This window comes from Topomyia yanbarensis, chromosome 3, assembly GCF_030247195.1.
Source record: "Topomyia yanbarensis strain Yona2022 chromosome 3, ASM3024719v1, whole genome shotgun sequence".
NCBI lineage: Eukaryota > Metazoa > Arthropoda > Insecta > Diptera > Culicidae > Topomyia > Topomyia yanbarensis.
This window is the reverse complement of record NC_080672.1, coordinates 280,217,237-280,240,312: the sequence shown is the minus strand read 5'-3', so window position 1 is coordinate 280,240,312 and position 23,076 is coordinate 280,217,237. Positions and strand designations below refer to the sequence as shown.

At 38.5% G+C, this 23,076-nt stretch overlaps 2 protein-coding genes across 4 annotated transcripts in view; one reads left to right on the top strand and one right to left on the bottom strand.

Annotated features, from left to right (window-relative positions):
- LOC131692888 (Krueppel-like factor luna) overlaps positions 1-23,076 on the top strand; it is a 154,313-nt gene that overhangs the window by 27,902 nt on the left and 103,335 nt on the right. The gene's annotated exons all lie outside the window — the stretch shown is intronic.
- On the bottom strand, positions 20,665-22,324 carry LOC131692887 (toll-like receptor 6). Its single transcript, XM_058980245.1, has 2 exons — positions 22,250-22,324; positions 20,665-22,178 (listed from the first exon to the last, which is right to left on the bottom strand). The coding sequence occupies exons 1-2, from the start codon at positions 22,276-22,278 to the stop codon at positions 20,879-20,881; spliced, it is 1,329 nt and encodes a 442-aa protein (XP_058836228.1). The 5' UTR covers positions 22,279-22,324; the 3' UTR covers positions 20,665-20,878.

The window sequence follows — 23,076 nt, the reverse complement described above, 5'->3', positions numbered from 1 at the left end:
TTTCCCCAACCAGATGCTGCTGTCTTATCAAAGCAATGCCATTTCCCTTTTCGGCACTAAAAGCCTCCAACGCAATGCAGTGCCAAATCCACACTCCAAGCTAGGTTAGGTTCTTTTACAAAAGCCTTGCGTGTGAACTGGTTCTCCATTAAAAGGATGACTGCCTCTCGGTGAGTCCGGATTAGCTTTCGACACGTTGACAGACTTTGCAGTGCATTGCTTTATCGTTGCCGTTTTTCGAGTTCTTTTGGAACCGGTAGGAATGTCGAGCACAATTTTCTCACACTCACTACTTTGGGCTGCTCTTCAAGTCAATGATGGGTTTCTAAGATGTGTGTATTTTTTTTTCGCCGGAGCAGGAAATGTAGTGCGGCGGAACAATTTCCCCATCAGCTCGTGCAAATGGTTGCATTGCAGAGAAGTATTCATGGGATAGGGTGTTCCCAAATCAAAATACGTATAAATTGTTTTCTATCTGTTATATTACCAGTATTTTGTAAATCTACACTATAAATGTGAAACAGAAAATCTATCAATTTTAATTTTGTGACAGCTTACATTTACGTAGACTGTTTAAATTTGATATACCAATGCTTTCATTATGATCCATACTCCTGGGATATATAGTCATCGGCGAAATTATTTTCACATCAAAAGACCAAAATGCTATAATGTTTTAATTTTTGTCGCATGCAACATACTCGGGTGTCGCTGGATATTTCTGAATAAATATCTGAGAACACATCACAAGATATGAAGCTAATATAGATCTGAAAACATGACAGATGAAAACAAATCGGTTTTCTTAAGGGTCAGAGAGGGTGCAAGGCAGGTTCGATGAAAAACATAAAATATTTTTTGACGATTTGTGTCTTCGTTTTTGGAGCACCGTTCACCGGAGATAACGTAAATCCGATGCAAGCTTAGTCCGTTTCTAAGTAATTGTCGGATACTAATGAGACGAAATCGAAACGCATATTTAATAATTAATTTATGGAAAAGTGGTAATGACCAATTTTCTTCCTAGTGAAAAAATAGTTTTCATCCAAATATGTCTCCTTAGGGAGAAATATAGATTAGAGTACATGGGTCATTCTTTTACATATTAAGTGGATTTTAGAAGAGAAAATATTGTCACCCTCAAATGTCGTAAAAAAATTTATCCCATGTTAGAACACATTCAATAGCTACGTATTTTCGCATTTCACTGGAAGATTTTCGACATTGAAAATGTCTTACTGCACTACCTGAGGGGGATGTCATTCTAAAATCTAAATCAAACGATGCCATGTTTTTGCGTCACTATTTTGATCGCTAATATCTATCTGCGCGGACTTCCGTCTTTATACCACCAAACAATTCGGAATCAACTGAAGTTGTGTTTTATTGCTACATTGTACAGGCCAGATTCGATTATCAGTAGGGTGCAGAAAAATTTCGCTTCGGATAATCGAATCAAAACAATTTTTTTTAATGTAGAATACATTTAAGGTTTCAATATAGGGGTCCCGTTTCAAAATATCGGCTGCGGCGCCGCGTCAGATTTTGAACGTTAATAACTTTTATCATACTAAACAGAATGATTTGATTTTTAGGCCAATTTGTTGCAAATATGTTCCTCTATGCTGTATTAAAATTTGAAGTATGTATAACATGCACTAATAACAAAAAAATGTGTTTTGAAAAATCTTTCGAAAACGACTCGGAAAAGTGAAAATTTTCAGCCCATCCCGCACAGAGCCGTCACTTTGGTAGACCAACCGAACAATAAAATAATGAAAAGTTTATATATAGGTCCACTACATGTTTGTTCCTATGGTTATTCGCATTGGGTTGCTTGACGAGAGCAGTTGGTGGGGGAAAGACGGCATATTCCTTTGGTTAGGCCATTAGAAGCCGGACGGAAAGAAAAGGCTCATGCACGGCACGAGAACGAGCGAGAAAGCGATAGTAGTGCATATTAGCGCGATTATATAAATATCTGTCGGTCGGTTTTTCTCATCATTCGTATTCGTTCAAGCACTAGCAAGCAGCCAGTCCACCGAAGGAAAGCAGTTGGCGATGACGACAGCGGAAAAAGTGCCCCAGCTACTGGTGACTCATCGCAACCCGATCAGGAACTGTCGCCCTGCAAGAATTTCGCCCCAACTAAAGGGCAACAGAGTAGGCTATCGTTCCAGCGTCTGGGTCGTGAGATTGTACAGGACTGCAAAATCGAGCTACGCTTACAAAGCTCAGTCGTAATGATGCCCCGAGAAGCCAACGATGCATACTTGGTCGGTTTGTTCGAGGATGCAAAATAGTGCTTTCTGGCTCACCGTGTCCGCGGGGAGTGCGTCTGAATTATGCTCCCGCAATAAAACAATAAACGGTTCTTTACAGGACCAATTAATTGTGTTGTAATAAGAGTTAAACTGAAATTTACATTTTATGGTGCATAACAAATAATTTTCAGAAAGCTATATAAGAAATACGATGTGTGGAAAGAAAGAAAGAGAATTTAAATTATCCTCTCTCGCTCGTTTTCGTGCACTGCTTTTCCGTTCCTTTCTGCTGCTACTACCATCATAACTAAAACGAATGTGCGTGTTCCCCCACAATCTCTTGGCCAGTGTTGCCACAATTGCATGTCGCTATTACAATTTGAATTATTTTATTGATCCTCTCTAGTATTGATAAAATATAGAACGTGCAAAGTACACTAGTCGCATGCTTTTATTCGAACTTTTTGGCAGCCTCCGTTGATTAACTGCATAAATTTGTTTGTGCAGCTCCTTGCTAGTAGCAAACTAAATAGCCTTTATCAGCGCTAACAAATAAGACAAAAGAATTTAAATTTGTGAAAATCTTCTCCTTCCTTCTTTTCAAATCTGCAACATTCTTTGAAAATATTGTTGGAATGTTGTTATTGAAAAACTGAACATGCAAGTTTGCTAGCACTGGCCACTAGATTGAAGGCGATGGAAAGACAGAATATTCGTTTTGGTTATGCTAGTATTGGTAGCCGAACGGAAAGGAAAGGCACAGGAATGGCACGAAAACGAGCGGGAGAGCGATAGTAGTGCTTTCTCGTGTTTTCATATAAGAATATTGGTCGGTTGGTTTTTCTCATCATTCGTATTCGTTCAAGCACTAGCAAGCAGCCAGTCCACCGGAGGAAAGCAGTTGGCGATGATTACGGTCCGCAAAAGTGCCCCAGCTACTGGTGGCCCATCGCAACCAACTACCGATCAGGAACTATCGCCATGCTAGTATTTCGCCCCAACTAAAGGGCAACGGAGCAACTAATCCGCTGGCTAACATTCCAGCGTCTGGTTCGTAAGGTTGTGTATTACTTCAAAGTCGAGCTACGCTTACAAAACTCAGCCGTAATGAAGCCAGTGATGCCTACTTGGTCGGTTTGTGGGAGTGGGCGTAAATTACAATAAAAGCAACGGTTCTTTTCAGGACCAATCAATTGTGTTCTAGCGAGAGTTAAACTGAAACTTTCATTTTAAGGTGTGTAGCAAATTTTCAACAAGCAACATAATACGTTGTGTGGAAAGAAGTAGCTTGCACATGGAACAAAAATTTAAATTATCCTCTCGCTCGTTTCGTGCACTGATTTTCCATTCCTTTCTACTGTTATTATCAGTATTACCAAAACGAATGTGTTGTTGCATGTGTTTAAGAGAAACGTTGAAGTCGCATGCTTCTATTCAAGCTTTTTGGCAGCCCCCGTGAACTAACTGCATATGATTTTTTTGTGCAGCTCCGTGCTAGTAGCAAACAAAATGGCTCTACTAGTGTCTGATTCGTGAGATTGTGCAGGATTTCAAAGTCGAGCTAAGTTTATAAAGTTCAGCCGTAATGGTACCCGAAGAAGCAAGTCTTGTCGTTTTGTTCGAGGCTACAAAACAGTTCGCCAGGCACGTAACTATCATGCCAAAAATATCCAACGATCCAGCGCATCACCATCAACACCAACGCCGATACCAAAGGTTCTTTTCAGAACCACCATTATTACCATAGAGAATTATTTGAAAATTTCCCATTCAAACGTGATTCTGTTGAATATTATTAGATTTAAATTAACGTCTCGAATTGAAATCACGACGCTCTGGTTATGTGACAGACATTACCCACCCATCTTTTTTTATTGTGACCACGACTAACGGTTTAATATAGACACCCCATTTCAATATTTCTGAAGGAACAGAAGGTCGAGTTTGGAAAGTTTGTAACTTTCATTGTACTTAACCAAATTACACAATGTTCGCACTAATGATTCAGAAATATGATCAGGAATCTTCTGTTAGATTTGTAAGTATGTATAATTTACATGAATAAAGAAAAATTGATTTTCAGGAATCAATTATTATCTGTTCTTCCATTGGCCAGTACTACGCGACTTCCTCATGCTAACAATTAATTTCATCGTTAGCCATCTCCCTCACCAAGGCCAACAACGCCAACAAAACTGGTCCTTTTCAGGACCACCATCATTTTTGTAAAGAATAATTTGAAATATTCCTCGCCCAAATCACCTTTTGTCCGAAAATTCCAATGAGTATCAACATATTTGAAGAACGTGTTCCTTATGTATTCTACATCTCTCCGGTTATGTCGCAGACATTACCCACCCATCTTTTTTTTCTTCATGAAATATATTTGTTATTTGTTGAAAAACAGTATCTAAGTACATGCATCAATGATTGACTTATGGTACATGTGTTAATGTTTGGCTTATGGACGAATATCGATTACTTTATATTCTATAAAGTGAAAGTAAGACGTGTAATAAGTTATTTAGCCAAATCATTTCATTTTAAAGAATTGTGTTCGATTAATTTGGATTAATATACTTATGTTTGGTCTAATAATCAAGACGCATAAAACTAAATTCTCTGTGTGAAACTTCAATTAATCAAATACTTAATTCTGATTTTGGTAAATTCAGACAGAAATAACCACTGAGTTTGAGATTACGCACCACTAGTTTGTATACAACAACAATACATTGGGAATCATCTAAGAGGAGCAACACGCTTGATACCACTGGGAAGCCCAAAAATTTGTTTCAAAAACCATCCAACACAAGTCCAGTAATGGACGCCTGCTGAAAGGTCTGCTGAATGTCGCCCAACGTTGATCCAACAAAGAACCAGCATTGGACGATTTTGAAATATGGATTTCTTAAGCGGGATGAATTTAGCACACGTTACAAGTATCAAAAATGCACAACTTTTTTACGCGCACGACACCAAGAAGCGTGCGTTGTTCAATCAGCAGCAATATTAGCGCATTTCCCCAAAAGTCAACGTGGCCTTTCCTAATCGAAAGGAACGGCCGCGCTTCATGAAACACCGCGCTTAGCCATTCTGTCATAATGTTGAAAATTTTCATAACGAAGGGCTGAATGAGTAAACAAGTTGTTCCAAAAGGCAGCCCTGCGTTATGCAACGTTTTGTGCTGGTTGAGTATAAAAGATGCAAGTGGTGCCAAATTAATCACGTTTAGTAAACTTCAAAAATACTTTTTAGATTACAGAATTGATAAAATTACTTTAATGAGCTGTACTTACCAATAAAAAAAATCTGTTTCTGTTTTAAAAATTGTGTTTAGGCCATAACGGGAGGCTTATTACTATAGTCTCCGTGTTTGTCCGCTGCCAAATTTTTCTATAACAGATTTTGTCAGCTTTTTGAACCGATTTTGTCAGCCACATTTAAGAAAAAGTCTTCTGATTCAATTCCCCAATGTTACACGATAGAATTAAAGCGAAAGCATTTGCGTAATTTTGTTAAGAATTTATAATGTCGATGTTCTTAAAGTATTTATTTATATTTATATTTATTTTTATTTAACAATTTACGTTTATCTGACAATGAGTCTTAATGAACTAAATTACAAATAATTAACCTAAATTGATAACAAACGATTTCTAAAATATGCAGAACTAATGACGAAGTCAAAGTTGTCGGTAAAATCGTTGAAGCGACGGACCATTGCTAGGATCGGGCTGTTGGCAGCGTAGTTAGTGTTACGCATTTCAGTCTGCAGCAGTGTTCGAGGACGAAGGACACGGGTTGGTGCGTAGAGGTTAATTTGTGATAGGAGATCAGGAACATCATATTCGGCGAGAAGAAGCTTAGATACGAAGGTAGCTTGGGACGCGTGTCTACGATCTTCTAAAGTGTGCAGTCCTAGTAATCGACAACGGTCTTCGTATGGCGGCAAGTTCAGCGGATCATTCCAAGGCAACTGACGTAACGCACATCTTATGAATCTGCGCTGGACGGCTTCAATTCTTTGGCTCCAAGTTGCATGGTAGGGGCACCAGACGACGTTTGCGAATTCCAACTGTGAGCGCACCAGCGAACAATACAACGCTTTGAAGCACAAAGGGTCCCGGAATTCGTTGGATATTTTGAACATAAAACCTAGTAGACGATTAGCTTTGTCAATGATCGCTGAGAAGTGATGGGTGTACGTTAGCCTTTCATCAAGGATGACGCCCAAATCTTTTACATGATCAACGCGTTGCAGCTGAGTTCCAGCGATGTTGTAGTTGAAAGTAAACATGTTTCTCGTTCGATGAAAGCTGATAACAAAGCATTTAGCAACACTAAGAACCATCATGTTTCTTTTACACCAACTATAAAAGGTATCAACGAGGTACTGTAGCTCACGACAATCGGCTTCTTTCCTTATAATTAGAAATATTTTCAAGTCATCGGCGAAGAACAGTTTCCCTCCACGCATTAAGACGAAAGCCACATCATTCACGAACAGTGAAAACAGTAGCGGACCAAGTGTGCTACCTCGAGGAACTCCAGAATGGTTGGAAAAGGACTCAGATTCATTGTCACCAATTTGAACAACGACTTTACGGTGAACAAGGTATGATCAAAGCCAACGGCAGAATCGGGCAGTGCATCCAAGTTTATCTAACTTCGTTAGCAGTATCTCATGGTTAACAGTGTCGAAAGCAGCTTTAAGATCTGTGTAGATCGTGTCCACCTGCAGTTGTTTGGACATTTGTTCCGTACAAAAGGATGTGAAGGAGACCAGTTTCGTCTCCACCGATCGACCGGGAAAGAAACCGTGCTGACAAGTGCTTATGTAATGTTTACTAGCAGAGAACAGCACCTCGTTGACAAGTGATTCGAAAATTTTTGACTCGACTCTCAGCGAAGTGATTCCCCGGTAGTTCTCGATGTTGCCTTTGTCACCTTTCTTGTGTACCGGAAACATGACTGAACACTTCCAATCATCGGGGATTTTTGCTGCTGAAATGACACATTGAAAAGGTGCGTCAGTGGAATCGCTAAAATATCCGAACATTTTTTCAGAACAGCTGAAGGCATTGCACTTAGTCCTGGAGCATACGACGATTTCGTTTTTTGTATTGCAGAGAGAACCGATTGTTCTAAAATGGAGCATCACGGGACGCGTTTTCGAGCTCGATGGCAGTTTGCGCATCAGTAGTGAAGACACTCGAGAAGTAACTGGCAAATAAGGAATACTTTGTCGCCGTCGTAGTCGCTACTTCGCCATTGTAAACCATCCTAGACGGAAGACCCGTTTCCTTCCTCTTCGTATTAACAAAAGTCCAGAAGCCCTTCGGATTTTGTCGTAAGTTTTGTTGGATGCGGTTCACATATCCTTTGTACAGCAATTTATTATAACAGCGGTACTCATTACTGGCTATTGCGAAAAAGCGCTTGAGAATAGGGCATCGTCGATTTGTGTACGCACGTAGAGCTTTGGCACGGATGCGTTTCAGATTCCGAAGCATTGCGTTCGACCAGGGAGGCTTCCTGGGAGGTTGCTAATTTGGAACAGATTTTTCAACACAGTCAAGGAGTAACCGATTATAGAGATCAACTGCAACATCTACATCCACTTGATCAAGTAGTACACTCCAGTCAATCAGCAACAGTAAGCGGCGTAGAGCTACTAGATCAGTTTTGCGAAAATTACGACAATTCACAGCTAAAGCTTCTTCATATAGTGATGAACTAATGGTGGAAATGGATATTTCTAAAGCGGGATGATAGTTATCCAAAGGAACGATCGCACTGGAAGCTTCACTCACAGAACACTCAGGCAAAGCATTCTCATTGACGAAGACAAGGTCAAGAAAACGAGATTGATGGTTGGAAACCGTGCTTACTTGACTTAGTCCGTGAAAAGCCATCCCGTCCAGAAGTAAGCGGCTGGCAGGATTTGTTGTCGAGGATAACGGGTTAGGGTAAGCGTACCCACGTCCAGAAGAAACCCACATGAGTCCTGGTTGGTTGAAATCGCCAAGGACTATCATCACATCGTTTGTATCTGCCTGAGAAGAAGCGCGCTCTATGGAGTCAAGGTGGAACTGCGTAATAGAACAATCAAGTCGTTTTTCTGGAGGAATGTAAAGTAGTTCTTCGTTTTGCGTAGTAATCTTCGTCCAAACTGCTTCAATGCTTGATGAACTATCCACACCAAACTCACAGGAGGCAAGTGCGGAAGAAACAGCGATTAAAACTCCCCCGCCGCGACCATGGATACTGTTACGAGCACCTCGATCCGCACGATAAACCGCATAAGAATCCCCGAAGAGCTGTATCGATGTAATACGATCATCAAGCCAAGTTTCCGTTAGAAAGAAAATATCGTAGTCGCCGTCAAGAGCAGCCAAGTACAAGTCCTCGATTTTCGTCCTGAGCCCTCTGACGTTTTGGTAATACAACCGCAAACCATCGACGCCATGTGCAAAGCTTCCCAACAAATTGCAAGGACGTGATGTACCCGATGGCAAGCTGGAAACCAGAAGGTTTTCAGGAAGCAGATCGTCATTTAAAGCAAAACACTCGCCTGAGAAGGGAGTTGGGAAGACCCCTCACGACCTCCGAACGCAGGGCCGGGACGACTAAGCTGGTCGCTGGCTGGCAGCACGACTGCGTCGGAGCGCTCGGGGGCTTCCGTAGTGCGGCATAACAGGCGTCCCGGTGATGGCAGCGCAGCGTGAATTTGTTTGTGCAGTCTTGGCGATAGCGGCGAAATAATGCTTCGTTCAAACAACGGCAGATTGTTCGAACGAGTTGTACCAGAGGGCATGCTAGAAACTATTTAAAAAGTTTCTATTGTTTTTTCGAACTGATGCGATAATGGGCTGATTCCGAAGAGTATTCTAGGGTTTTATTTCATACCTTCGATAGTCTCAAACAATCTGAAACCAATAAGTTTAGATTTCGCCAGTCTTAAATACATACTGGGGATGACAAAATCGGTCATTGTATTCATTCTAAAAATTACAGAGAAAATCACAGGCATCTACAGGAAAATGCAGATTGTAGCCAATTGATTAGATGCATCAAATTTTATATCACACCGCATTGAATTGAAATATTTGTTGATTAAATGGAATTTCTTTATTTTCCCAAATTATTGTAATTTTTAAGAGTTCAAAATTTTGTGCTTCCAGGAACTGTAGCTGATATCAATTTCTATCGATTTTTGTATTTAATATTGGGATAGAAAAAAAAAGTTTTTTTTGATCCAAAATTTCTGTATCTCTACGTATTTTTGAATTTCATATTTAAATATTTATACTTTCAGAAACTGCAGTTGGTATCAATTACAATTATAGATATGTAATTTAGTTTTAGAAAAAATAATATCGGATAATTGAAACAATTTCTTCGGATAATTTGCAAAGTGGGTTGGTTTTGGTTTGAAAACTATATGGTGCGTCCTGTGTGGGCTACTTGTGAGTTTTCTTTGGAACTGAGACAAATTTCTTTTTATGCTTGTGTGCGCCAAATGTGTTTGGTGGGTTGTATGTACGCAGGGCAATGCGCATTATCCTGGCCCAAAATACCTTAAGTCTCGAAATCAAAATCTTACATCTGAATATAATAGTTTGCGTGGATAACAAGCTTCCCTGAATGTTTCATCTCATTTGGTACACTGGAAGTGGTTCCGTAAATGGCTCAAAGTTTGTATGGGAAAGATTGATCAAATGTATGGAGAAACGCACAAGTGTCACATTTGCAGATCTAGGTGGCGCTGTAATCGATCAATGTTTTTTGTGAGAAAAATTAAGAACCTTCTTGTAACAATAAATCGACTCGTGAAGATTCCATTTTAAACTAACAAAAACTGACAAGGTTATAAGCGCCTAAAGTTGAGCGTGTCATGAGTTGTAGTTGGGGTGGCTCTGCCAAAAGTGAAAAAAGCGGCTTATGATGAACGCACGATTTGCATGAGGTACATAATTACATGAATTTCAACTTTTAATAACATGAATTTCAACTTTTAACTCAATTGGTCAATTTTTCCCATACAAACTTTGAGCCGTTTGCGGAACCACTTCCAGTGTACCAAATGAGCTGAAATTTTCAGGGCAGCATATTGGCCACCCAAACTATCATTTTCAGGTGCAAGGGTGAAATTCTAGGATTTTTTTTCATATAACTTTGGGCCACTCTAGTGCATATTGATGAGAAAATTTGCATGGCGTGTCGTAATCGTGCATGGAAAATTTTCTATAGAAAAATATCATCAATTATTAAATTTTATTCATATCGTTGGTAAAATTTGGTCTATAATCAATCGGTGAGTTGCATTTTGAAGGAAATGAGCCAGGGAATCTAGAAAAAATAGTTATTTTTGGTTACAGTGTTGCCAAATATATGTCCAATTTAAAACTTAGACTACATTTTTCTCACAATTTGTGTATTTTTGTTTTGAAAATGATTATTCCATTATGTTTCTCAGATAGTTTTACATATAAAAACATCCTATACATCAAGATAACTTGAGCGAATCGTTAGACACAGTCATTTGAAGCAAAAATTTAAAAATTTCTTAGCGCGTTATTCGCTATATCTCAGTAACCAAGCTCAATGTCAAAATTCTGAAAACGCCACTTTGTAGAGAATTTTTAGACAAGTGATGTGGCTTATCTAACTCAGTTAACCCCAAAATTGCGTTTGTCATAAGATAGTATAACAGCGACAATATTTTTGAATCATTAAAAACCTATCAATTTATAACAATTGGTGTAAATATCGCAAAAACGAGAATTCGATAAGTTTTAGATTATTGATGTCGAAGCACATGTATCAGAGTGAGTTTGAACTTGTTTGTTGTCATATTTATAAAAGTAATTCAAATGCAATACATAACAATTTCATAAATAAATTTCCAGCACTCTGAGGCATAAATAATTCCTGAGGACCAAAATGTGTCCCCAGGTACTTTTGGATTTAATGTCTACGCGTGCTACGACTGCGAAGAAGAATTTGACACAACATTTCTCTGCGACGGTAGGCAGGTAGGTCGGAGTACAGTACAGTAATATCCCTAGTATTTGAATGAAAGCATAAACGGAACTCCGTGCAGCAAAAATTGTAAATTCTTGCCAAAATAACTTTGCTGTACCAGTACGCTCAAATCATCCTACAAACACAGACGCCCAGAACACAAGGCGGCAATGTTCTGAGTTCTGTCTGTACGTTTTGCCGACCACTGCTCGCATTCCTTCCGCTAACTAGAGCTTATTAAAATCATATTTTATGTACCGGTAGTTGCCCTTCACGGGAAATGTGTACCATAAATTGGCGGAGAAAGAACAAACATGAACTTTGCTACTTTTCCCAATAAAGGCACCGAGAAAATGTACCAAATACAGTCGGCACGCTGCTGGTCCAGACTTCCTGCCAACCAGCATGCCTTCATCCTTGTTGTGCCGCATGCCATCTTTCTTCGGTAAATGGACGGTAACAAGATGCCGGGCGGTCGGATGCGCAAAAAACCGCAAACAATTTGACCTCGGAAAAATTTAAACGCAATAATGCCATTTCAAAACCCCAGGCAGGGATATTTCGCCAAACATGTTTCGATGTAGTGAGATCATTATTCGTACCTTCTAAACCGCAGGCAATACGAATGACAGTTTGGGTCGGGTGCGTGTATGAATACCGGATACGATAGTCTGACCTCTAAGTCCAAGACGATAGCTAACTGCCTTACTTGGATTTCGAGTCACCATCACAGTATAGTAAATGCTAAGGTATGGGGAACATTTAGCAAGTATTTTGTTGGATGTCAGAAACAGTCGACGGCCGTGGAAGAGCCGGCCACAGAAACCGTGGAATGGATGAACATGATTTTCTGCAGTAATTATGCCGTCATAAATTAAATAACTTTGAAGAAAACTGACGCAGCAGCGAAACAGAAAATACTTACAGGGGGTGGAAACGGGTGCTGCAAAATGTTCAAAGGTAGTTTCAGTCAGTCAGTCAGTGATTCACGGTACTCAGGAGAGAAAATACGATGTGAATGGGGGCGGTCGCGAATACCCACACCGAAGAAGCAGTAGCACTCCCGCGCGGGCGAAGAAAATGAAATGAATTCATAACAAAAGCGAGACTGAATATTTTAGATTTTTCATTAGAAGAAAATTTTGTCCGAAAGCAAAATTCAAGAATGCTTTCATACCATTCCATCCTTGTGCCGTTAGATACAACAGTGTTTTGGTAACTGTTTCGCTCTTCACCAAACTTTCCGGTTGCGCAAATCCGTGGCACGCCTTCGAGGAACCGCAGTTTCCTTCGATGGAGGAAGTCGCGATTTTCAAATTGTAATTCTTCAAGTGAACTTACTAATAGCAAATATATTTCTATATTTAAATTATATTTTCCCAAATTTGTATCCTCGAATTTGAACTAAACGACCAAACATTAAATTCCAGTTTTGCGTTCGCAAGGCATGGTGTAGACGACAGTAGCAAGCGGATAGGAGCTAGTTCTTATCATCCAACGCAACAAATTCGTCGTGAAACATTTCAATTACACTTCAGGAAGAGGTTTTAATTACAGTTGTTCGCTTTGGCATACATCAATTAACCAAACAGAGTTCGTTTATTTTGGGCAATGGGGAAAAAGTCATTACAATTTATAAGATAGGATAAACAGGGTATTTCTAGTGCCCGAACGGAAGGGTTTAGGAAATGTTTACAAGACCAAGACCATTTCGGAAGGAGGGCTGTTGAATCAAGGAACAGTGCGATGTATCTCTATTAATTCGTTTTGAGTATCTTATTTTGAACATAAACTGGTTTCGAGATGTTAAACGGGATAAAAAAAAACGTGGACCAAATTAACATTAAGCCTATAATTGTTAGCTTTTTGCTTTCGTCATCAGGGCCGCCGAGAGCTACGCCGGGCCACAGGACATTACTGATAGGTTTTTCTAGATAAATACTTAAATAATAATTAGGGGAATTGCATGTATTTGACTGTGCAAGTCCAGCCATGTTGGATAAGTCCGGTTTAAATCATCAATAAAGCAATAATAACACGGTGCTGCAAAATAAAAAAAAACCTGTTTTAATCTACCTAGTGGTGCAATTGTGCCTTTCTCATTTGTCCAAACTACGATTCCATGGCTGGTTATGTTCAATACAATGATGGAAATGTATATTACATATTCAGTACGATTTGCACATACATACAATGTATCGCCAGCCAAGATATTATGTGTCGACACTGAAACATCGCTTGAAACCAGCGGCGGATGAGGAAGGAAGATCCGAAAGGTTCCGGACCCTGCCGAAAATTTTCAACTTGTTAAGAAATTTTAAACTAGTTTTAATTTTAAAGTATAGCAACCCCTCATTACACACTCCTACCTAAGCCTTTATAGGTCCAAAAACCGGGATTAGGTTGACGATTTTTAGAATGATTGCATAACCTTTCTATATGCGAAAGGCAAAAATATGCCAAAGTCCAAAAAAGTCAATTTTTGTCAAAAAAAATTGTTTTTGTGCGCTTTTTAGACACACAAAGATTGTAGAATATGGCAATTCGCAAATATGGATACTTTTCGCTCCATCTAATTAAGTTACTCAAAAGCATATGACAGATTTTTATGAAACTCTTTCGAAGTAAATATTATGCTAGTAAACTACTTAAAATAAAATTTCAGCCATTTTTAACTGCAAGCTAAAATTTTACAATTTAATTGATTGGTAAATTTTTTTCCAATTGCTCCAATAAAATAATGTTTTGAGAAAGTGTCTAGTATTCATGGCTGCGAATTATTTTCCAAAATCAAAACAATCCTCATACCTTCTCGTAAATTATTTCACAAAACTCAGAATATTATTGATTGATCCATTTACATCCATGATCTAGTTCATTCCTATCACCACCCATGCATGAGAAATATTTCAAAAAAGCAAAAAATGCGTTACAATAGCACTGAACACTGAATATCCATGGACGATTTTTTGCTGCCTGAACTTCTACTTGACCATGTGCGTGAATAAGTTCACGAATTTAGAAATATTCTTAATAGTTTTCACTTCCATAACCTTGTTTATGTGTAAGCAACTCAACCGTTGGTCTTGAGAATTTCACGAGAATTATTGCACAAAACTCGTAATAGTAATCATGGATCTAATGTTGCTCCATAGTTCCTGATTCATAGTATATTAATCACGAACTAATATTCATGCTCGATTCCATCGATCAATTACATTTTTATGATCTTGTTTATAAATTATACATTAAAACTGATTGCTAATTTTCCAACTTTTCTTTTTATCTTTACAGGTAAACCTAATACATTTCTTGCCGGTGGAATCCAGGTAAGTAAACGATTTACAGTTTACGGCAAAAACATCGTTAATCAGTTTGCAAAGAGCAAAAGTTCACACTTGAACCAATTTGTTCTGCGTGTAAAGCAGTGATGGCGAAACTCAATAGTGGAAACTGTAGATCCCTGCCAAAGATTAATAGACTAAAAATTCTATCCGCTACAGCTTAATGAAACTTTTCTCTTGCATCCGCCCATTAAGGAGTTCGTTTTTACTGGACCGCATCCTGCACTGCACTTGCAGAGCTTGATGGCACTGGCCCTGAACCTGAGCATATCCAATGTCTGCTGTAGGTATATATTGCTGAAAAAGGGCGAGTAAAAGCAGCCTTCTCGCCTGCTGACAGAGTCAGTGCAACGAGGTCCATAATATTTATAGCGCTTTTAATGGATAATCATAATTCATTGCACATTTTAATAAAAAAGGACGAAGCGAAAATTGATGCTGTAACGAGCAAGGAAAGCTTCCGTTACACTGATTTAAAGCTTCACTAAACGGATCATCTTCTCTGAAATGACCTTCTCGCACATAAACTTTTACCGGAGTTAGTGGCACCAATTTCATCTGTGCAGCGGTGAGCCAATATGACCCAAAATTGAATCAAGCTGAATTTGAGAGAAACCTAGTGCTAATTTTCAATCGTGTTGGCGTCGTTAGACGTGGGCACTGTAGAATAGAGCAAAAGTGAAACGAGCACCCCTTTGGTGCACCCGTGCACCAAGTTGAAGCCAAATCACGCAAGTCTTGTGTTCATTTTCGTTAATAGATTGTACTACATCCATAATGCGAATTAATAGTGAGAATCTGGAAGATAATCCTATTACTTAGAATTCTGAGAAATAATTATATTTTCAACGAAGTAATGGGTTAATTTTATTCAGAGTAAGGCAGAGCTTATTGTTGACTATGAAGTCACTTGTCACAAACTTATTCATTCCAAAATGCCTATTCTGAACCTGCCTCACAGTTCTATTAATTACTCGACCTACAGTCGATGGACTGCGCATAAATTGGCCATCAGCATGTTTGCTTTGATCTTAAGAACCAATATAAAATGATAATAATATAATAATATAATACATAATTATTACAAAAACAACAAATTAATTTAAAAATTTAATTGGCAGAAAAAAACCCATAAAACAAAGAATGAATTTAAATGTCAGTGCAGCGAGGAGAAACTATCAGTAAACAAGTAAACTAATATTAACTTTAATCGATTTTTTTTTAATTTCATACTAGCTAACACACAATCTGTAATTTTAATATATAATATGATACTAAATGCGATTCCAATGCATAATTCTTTTAACTAAAATGTTCCAAAAATTTTAAAGGCATCTGAAATTTTATTTCATCAAAAGAATTAATTCGTGAAACTATACTCTTTTATTCATTGTCTTCTCTAATAAAAATATTTTATAACGAATATCACATCACATTGATGATGGTGTAGTAGGTATAAGGCCAAGTTCACCCATTATAGTTTAAAAGTGATAAGTAACTGAACAAACTGTGTGTATATATACTTTGTTTGTCTAGTATGAAGATGATTAACTAAGGAAAGTTAATGTCTGTTATACTCACAATCTGAACACTTCAATTATTTTGTTGCAGCGCCTCTAGTTATTTGATTTAGAATTTTAAGACAGCGAGTAAAAATTTCGTCTCGATACAGTCATTAATACAAAAAAAAAGATGGGTGGGTAATGTCTGCGACATAACCGGAGAGATGTAGAATACATAAGGAACACGTTCTTCAAATATGTTGATACTCATTGGAATTTTCGGACAAAAGGTGATTTGGGCGAGGAATATTTCAAATTATTCTTTACAAAAATGATGGTGGTCCTGAAAAGGACCAGTTTTGTTGGCGTTGTTGGCCTTGGTGAGGGAGATGGCTAACGATGAAATTAATTGTTAGCATGAGGAAGTCGCGTAGTACTGGCCAATGGAAGAACAGATAATAATTGATTCCTGAAAATCAATTTTTCTTTATTCATGTAAATTATACATACTTACAAATCTAACAGAAGATTCCTGATCATATTTCTGAATCATTAGTGCGAACATTGTGTAATTTGGTTAAGTACAATGAAAGTTACAAACTTTCCAAACTCGACCTTCTGTTCCTTCAGAAATATTGAAATGGGGTGTCTATATTAAACCGTTAGTCGTGGTCACAATAAAAAAAGATGGGTGGGTAATGTCTGTCACATAACCAGAGCGTCGTGATTTCAATTCGAGACGTTAATTTAAATCTAATAATATTCAACAGAATCACGTTTGAATGGGAAATTTTCAAATAATTCTCTATGGTAATAATGGTGGTTCTGAAAAGAACCTTTGGTATCGGCGTTGGTGTTGATGGTGATGCGCTGGATCGTTGGATATTTTTGGCATGATAGTTACGTGCCTGGCGAACTGTTTTGTAGCCTCGAACAAAACGACAAGACTTGCTTCTTCGGGTACCATTACGGCTGAACTTTATAAACTTAGCTCGACTTTGAAATCCTGCACAATCTCACGAATCAGACACTAGTAGAGCCATTTTGTTTGCTACTAGCACGGAGCTGCACAAAAAAATCATATGCAGTTAGTTCACGGGGGCTGCCAAAAAGCTTGAATAGAAGCATGCGACTTCAACGTTTCTCTTAAACACATGCAACAACACATTCGTTTTGGTAATACTGATAATAACAGTAGAAAGGAATGGAAAATCAGTGCACGAAACGAGCGAGAGGATAATTTAAATTTTTGTTCCATGTGCAAGCTACTTCTTTCCACACAACGTATTATGTTGCTTGTTGAAAATTTGCTACACACCTTAAAATGAAAGTTTCAGTTTAACTCTCGCTAGAACACAATTGATTGGTCCTGAAAAGAACCGTTGCTTTTATTGTAATTTACGCCCACTCCCACAAACCGACCAAGTAGGCATCACTGGCTTCATTACGGCTGAGTTTTGTAAGCGTAGCTCGACTTTGAAGTAATACACAACCTTACGAACCAGACGCTGGAATGTTAGCCAGCGGATTAGTTGCTCCGTTGCCCTTTAGTTGGGGCGAAATACTAGCATGGCGATAGTTCCTGATCGGTAGTTGGTTGCGATGGGCCACCAGTAGCTGGGGCACTTTTGCGGACCGTAATCATCGCCAACTGCTTTCCTCCGGTGGACTGGCTGCTTGCTAGTGCTTGAACGAATACGAATGATGAGAAAAACCAACCGACCAATATTCTTATATGAAAACACGAGAAAGCACTACTATCGCTCTCCCGCTCGTTTTCGTGCCATTCCTGTGCCTTTCCTTTCCGTTCGGCTACCAATACTAGCATAACCAAAACGAATATTCTGTCTTTCCATCGCCTTCAATCTAGTGGCCAGTGCTAGCAAACTTGCATGTTCAGTTTTTCAATAACAACATTCCAACAATATTTTCAAAGAATGTTGCAGATTTGAAAAGAAGGAAGGAGAAGATTTTCACAAATTTAAATTCTTTTGTCTTATTTGTTAGCGCTGATAAAGGCTATTTAGTTTGCTACTAGCAAGGAGCTGCACAAACAAATTTATGCAGTTAATCAACGGAGGCTGCCAAAAAGTTCGAATAAAAGCATGCGACTAGTGTACTTTGCACGTTCTATATTTTATCAATACTAGAGAGGATCAATAAAATAATTCAAATTGTAATAGCGACATGCAATTGTGGCAACACTGGCCAAGAGATTGTGGGGGAACACGCACATTCGTTTTAGTTATGATGGTAGTAGCAGCAGAAAGGAACGGAAAAGCAGTGCACGAAAACGAGCGAGAGAGGATAATTTAAATTCTCTTTCTTTCTTTCCACACATCGTATTTCTTATATAGCTTTCTGAAAATTATTTGTTATGCACCATAAAATGTAAATTTCAGTTTAACTCTTATTACAACACAATTAATTGGTCCTGTAAAGAACCGTTTATTGTTTTATTGCGGGAGCATAATTCAGACGCACTCCCCGCGGACACGGTGAGCCAGAAAGCACTATTTTGCATCCTCGAACAAACCGACCAAGTATGCATCGTTGGCTTCTCGGGGCATCATTACGACTGAGCTTTGTAAGCGTAGCTCGATTTTGCAGTCCTGTACAATCTCACGACCCAGACGCTGGAACGATAGCCTACTCTGTTGCCCTTTAGTTGGGGCGAAATTCTTGCAGGGCGACAGTTCCTGATCGGGTTGCGATGAGTCACCAGTAGCTGGGGCACTTTTTCCGCTGTCGTCATCGCCAACTGCTTTCCTTCGGTGGACTGGCTGCTTGCTAGTGCTTGAACGAATACGAATGATGAGAAAAACCGACCGACAGATATTTATATAATCGCGCTAATATGCACTACTATCGCTTTCTCGCTCGTTCTCGTGCCGTGCATGAGCCTTTTCTTTCCGTCCGGCTTCTAATGGCCTAACCAAAGGAATATGCCGTCTTTCCCCCACCAACTGCTCTCGTCAAGCAACCCAATGCGAATAACCATAGGAACAAACATGTAGTGGACCTATATATAAACTTTTCATTATTTTATTGTTCGGTTGGTCTACCAAAGTGACGGCTCTGTGCGGGATGGGCTGAAAATTTTCACTTTTCCGAGTCGTTTTCGAAAGATTTTTCAAAACACATTTTTTTGTTATTAGTGCATGTTATACATACTTCAAATTTTAATACAGCATAGAGGAACATATTTGCAACAAATTGGCCTAAAAATCAAATCATTCTGTTTAGTATGATAAAAGTTATTAACGTTCAAAATCTGACGCGGCGCCGCAGCCGATATTTTGAAACGGGACCCCTATATTGAAACCTTAAATGTATTCTACATTAAAACTTGTGATAGATCAAAGACAAGAAAAGAAAATTGATTCATTCGCCGAAAGCTCAACGTGGTCCATTTATCAATTCCCGGTCGAATTTAATGGCGAAAACAACCATGAGTTTGGTTGAGGGACAGCACTCCGTGCAAAAAGCCCATCTTGATGCATTTAGATTCTGTCGTTCATGCGAGAAGGCAACCTCTGTACTTCGTCAGAAGTCGGTCGTACCACCTCCGGGCGCGTGTTCTGGTCAATAAATACTGCTTCATCGTCCTGCTCGGTTGCCTGAAGGCACGCATTAAACAGTAGCCGGTAGGCAGACATATTTTCTGGACCTAAGACATTTCGTAATTTTCAGAGTATTTGACAAACAGTTGTTTTCAAAGAAAATCTTCACAATTTGGTTACGTCGATGAAGTCATATCTATGAAAAATTGTCAAAGAATATTGAACAGTTCAAAATTGTGACAAAAATTATCTTTGTTGGAAGATGTGACTCTCTTAAAGAGTAACATACTTTTTTACGAGAAAAAAATTAAGAAAGTTCGATTTTTTTAAAGTACGTAACAATCATTTTTTTTACGTCAAAGTTACACTTTTTTGACAGTAAATTTTCAAGTGCAAAACAAGTATTTGTTTATAAAAGAATATTTGGCGAAATCCCTTTTTAAAGAGGTTTGCGGTGATCACGATTATAGTCCAGCATATCAACTTAAATGTGAAAACTCAAAAAATTCAGTGATATTCCTCGCACCTTAACGATTCGTTAAAAAAATTTTGCATGCGGGAATGTTTTTCCCAAAAGACAATGTTTTGAGTTTCAAAAATTGTTTTAAAAATTTGTATCAGCGAAATATAAATTTATATATTTAGTATTAAATATTTAAGGTAGGAGAAACACAATTACGAACAATTAAGCAAAAAACGAAAAAGATTCCTTGAATAGTTTTTCGGCAATCGTGATCGCGGAAAAACTATTCTTGGAAAAACAACGTTTCAAGAAAATCGAGTTTAAAGTTTCAAGTCGCCACTACTATTGGTAAACGAGGCGCACTTCGAAGCGCTGTAAATTCTATCACAGATTTCTTTGAAAATTTGGGAAAATATTCTCAAGGAGTTCTCTACTTTCAGATAGATACCAAAAACAATTTTTCGATTTTATGAAAATAAAAAAGGTATGTAAGCCCATAAACATACCCCCAAATATGTTACTCTCTCATTTTATTTACACCTACAATTCAGTAAGCCATGATTTAGTCAATAATAACAGACTGTCCCGTGCGTTGGTTGATGGCCGACAGGCAGCGCTTAAGCTTTTCACTGAACAATCTGGCTTCTTGCTGCACCTTTTCCAACAACGCCTGGAGATCTTCTTTTTCACGTTTGATTTGTATCAGTTGAGACTACGTTGCCATTAGACGGGATTCCATATCTTTCGAAGATTTGTGAATTACAGGAATTACTTCTGGTGCAGAACCTGTCACTGTTGGGACAGTTTTCTGAATGACACGCGCAGTGACATGATCCTCCGATTTCATCAGTATTAGTTCGTCGTAATATACACCTACATCACGGCAACATAAATAATTTCTACTAATCTGGTAAGGCGCACATTGCTGGTGATCAGGAATTACATTCACATTTTTTGCTTTTAGACCTATCATTATACGGTCAATATCTTTACAAGTCCAGTCATTACCATTCAACGAAATCTCACGCAAATTCGGGAAGTTCAACAACCCATCGGTAACCTCGAAACTCATCAAATAGTTATTATTCAACAGAAGTTTCACCGTTGATCCAATTCCAGCGCTATCATTAGCTGCTAAGTGCGCAAGCTCATTGTAGGATAAATCGACCAATTCGAGCGAAATCGGCTTTAGCTCAGAGGTTGTTACCGCAAATATATTATTATGTGCCAGACGAAGTTCGCGCAGCAAGCGCATGTTTTTAAACAGAGCGAAATCCACACTCAACAACCGATTGTACGAAAGGTCGATGTAGGTCAGCTTCGCGAGATGTGAAAGTTTATCAATATTGCTCAACCGGTTTCTTGATGCATCCAAATATTCCAGCATGAAAATAAAAGCATCCCGATCAGTGCTTAATTCATAGATGTGGTTATTACTGGCCACGAGCCTCCGTAAATATTTTGGAATAATCAACTCAGTGATTAAATTATTCCCCAAATCAAGCTGCTCTAGCTGGCGTAGATCACTCAGCGGATCCCAGTTTATGTAGATCAACTGATTAGATGACACATTCAGATGACGTAGTTGTTTACATCCGATCAATTCGATGCTTTTGAAGAGATGAAGCCTATTTTCAGCAACGTTTATCACTTTTAAGTTGTGGCATGTTCCGAAAACGTTTTCCGGCAGTACGGAAACGAAATTAGATGAGATGTCCAGGTGCTTTAGATTAGTGGAATGGGCGAAAGTATCGTTCCAGAGCTTTTTTAACCCAACATTTGATGCTAGTAAGGTTTCTAGCTCGGGAAATTTATTGAACAAAACTGGCGGAAAGTAGTCCAGCTGTGAGTTTTCGAACTGTACCACTTTCTCCGTTGATGAACTGGAAGTGGGATTGATGAAGTCCTTCGTTTTCACCTTGATGGAATTCAGTATACATAATCCAGGTTTTGCTGTGGGTAAACAGTGTAGGTTCAGTGTCGTCTGGGCTTCTACAATTCCACAGCAAATGCTGAAAGTGATTGTGTTTTATTTTATTGGTGCAAATGCAAACTTTGAAATGAAAAAAAGCATTAAACCTACACGAAAACTAGAGCAGCTCTCTTCCACATTTTTCTGATTACTGCACCAAATAGCACAAGTCAGCGGCCTTTTAGCAATGATTGCTGATAACGCAACAAGCGTATTGCAATAAATTTTTAGAATTTTTTCATTTAACTGGAAATGATAACCTCACATGGTGAGCATTGGTATTTTTGTATGCATTCTTTAATTACACACAAATCCTCATGAATAAATCAAAGAGGCCATGTTTGAAATATATAAACATTAAAAATAGATGCGGTTTTAACATTTTCCTTATACTAGAAAGAAGTCAAAACATAATCCATTTCGTTTTTGAGTTTCTCAAGTCTTCAAGGCCCATGTGTGCCTTTCATAATTATGGATGTGAGTTCAGGCAACATCCACCGAAATTCGCATATCTCGAAATTCTTGTCGGGATCCAACGGAGGACACGAATTGTTACCATTACCGTGCAACGCCAAAGCTCCGAACAGAAAGATACTTCATTTGCTCCAATAGATCTAGGTAGCATTACGGGAGATAAAATTAATTTCTTGGAGCAATCAATGTTTCACTTGATGACTGCAATGTTAAATTTTTCCTCCGTGTTTGAAGCTTTTCAAACTGTATGGGATATTGCTAACAAAATTGTAATGAATTGAAAGTTCAATAACACGGTGCTACAAAATGAAAATAATTGAATGTACTTTTAAAGTGATATAGTAAAAATTATAGGTCTGGTCAAATACAACACAAAACCACGTTTGATCAATTTAATATACCCTCAAAATCTTGATTTATGCAAAAAAAACGATTTTTCGGAACTTTTGGCACAATTTTTTTAC

Bases quoted from the DNA above. Each gene is read 5' to 3' on its own strand.
- LOC131692887 (XM_058980245.1), bottom strand. From the start codon at position 22,278: ATGTGGAAGAGAGCTGCTCTAGTTTTCGT. The intron at 22,179-22,249 runs GTAGGTTTAATG...AATCACTTTCAG, and splicing joins AGAGCTGCTCTAGTTTTCGT to CATTTGCTGTGGAATTGTAG.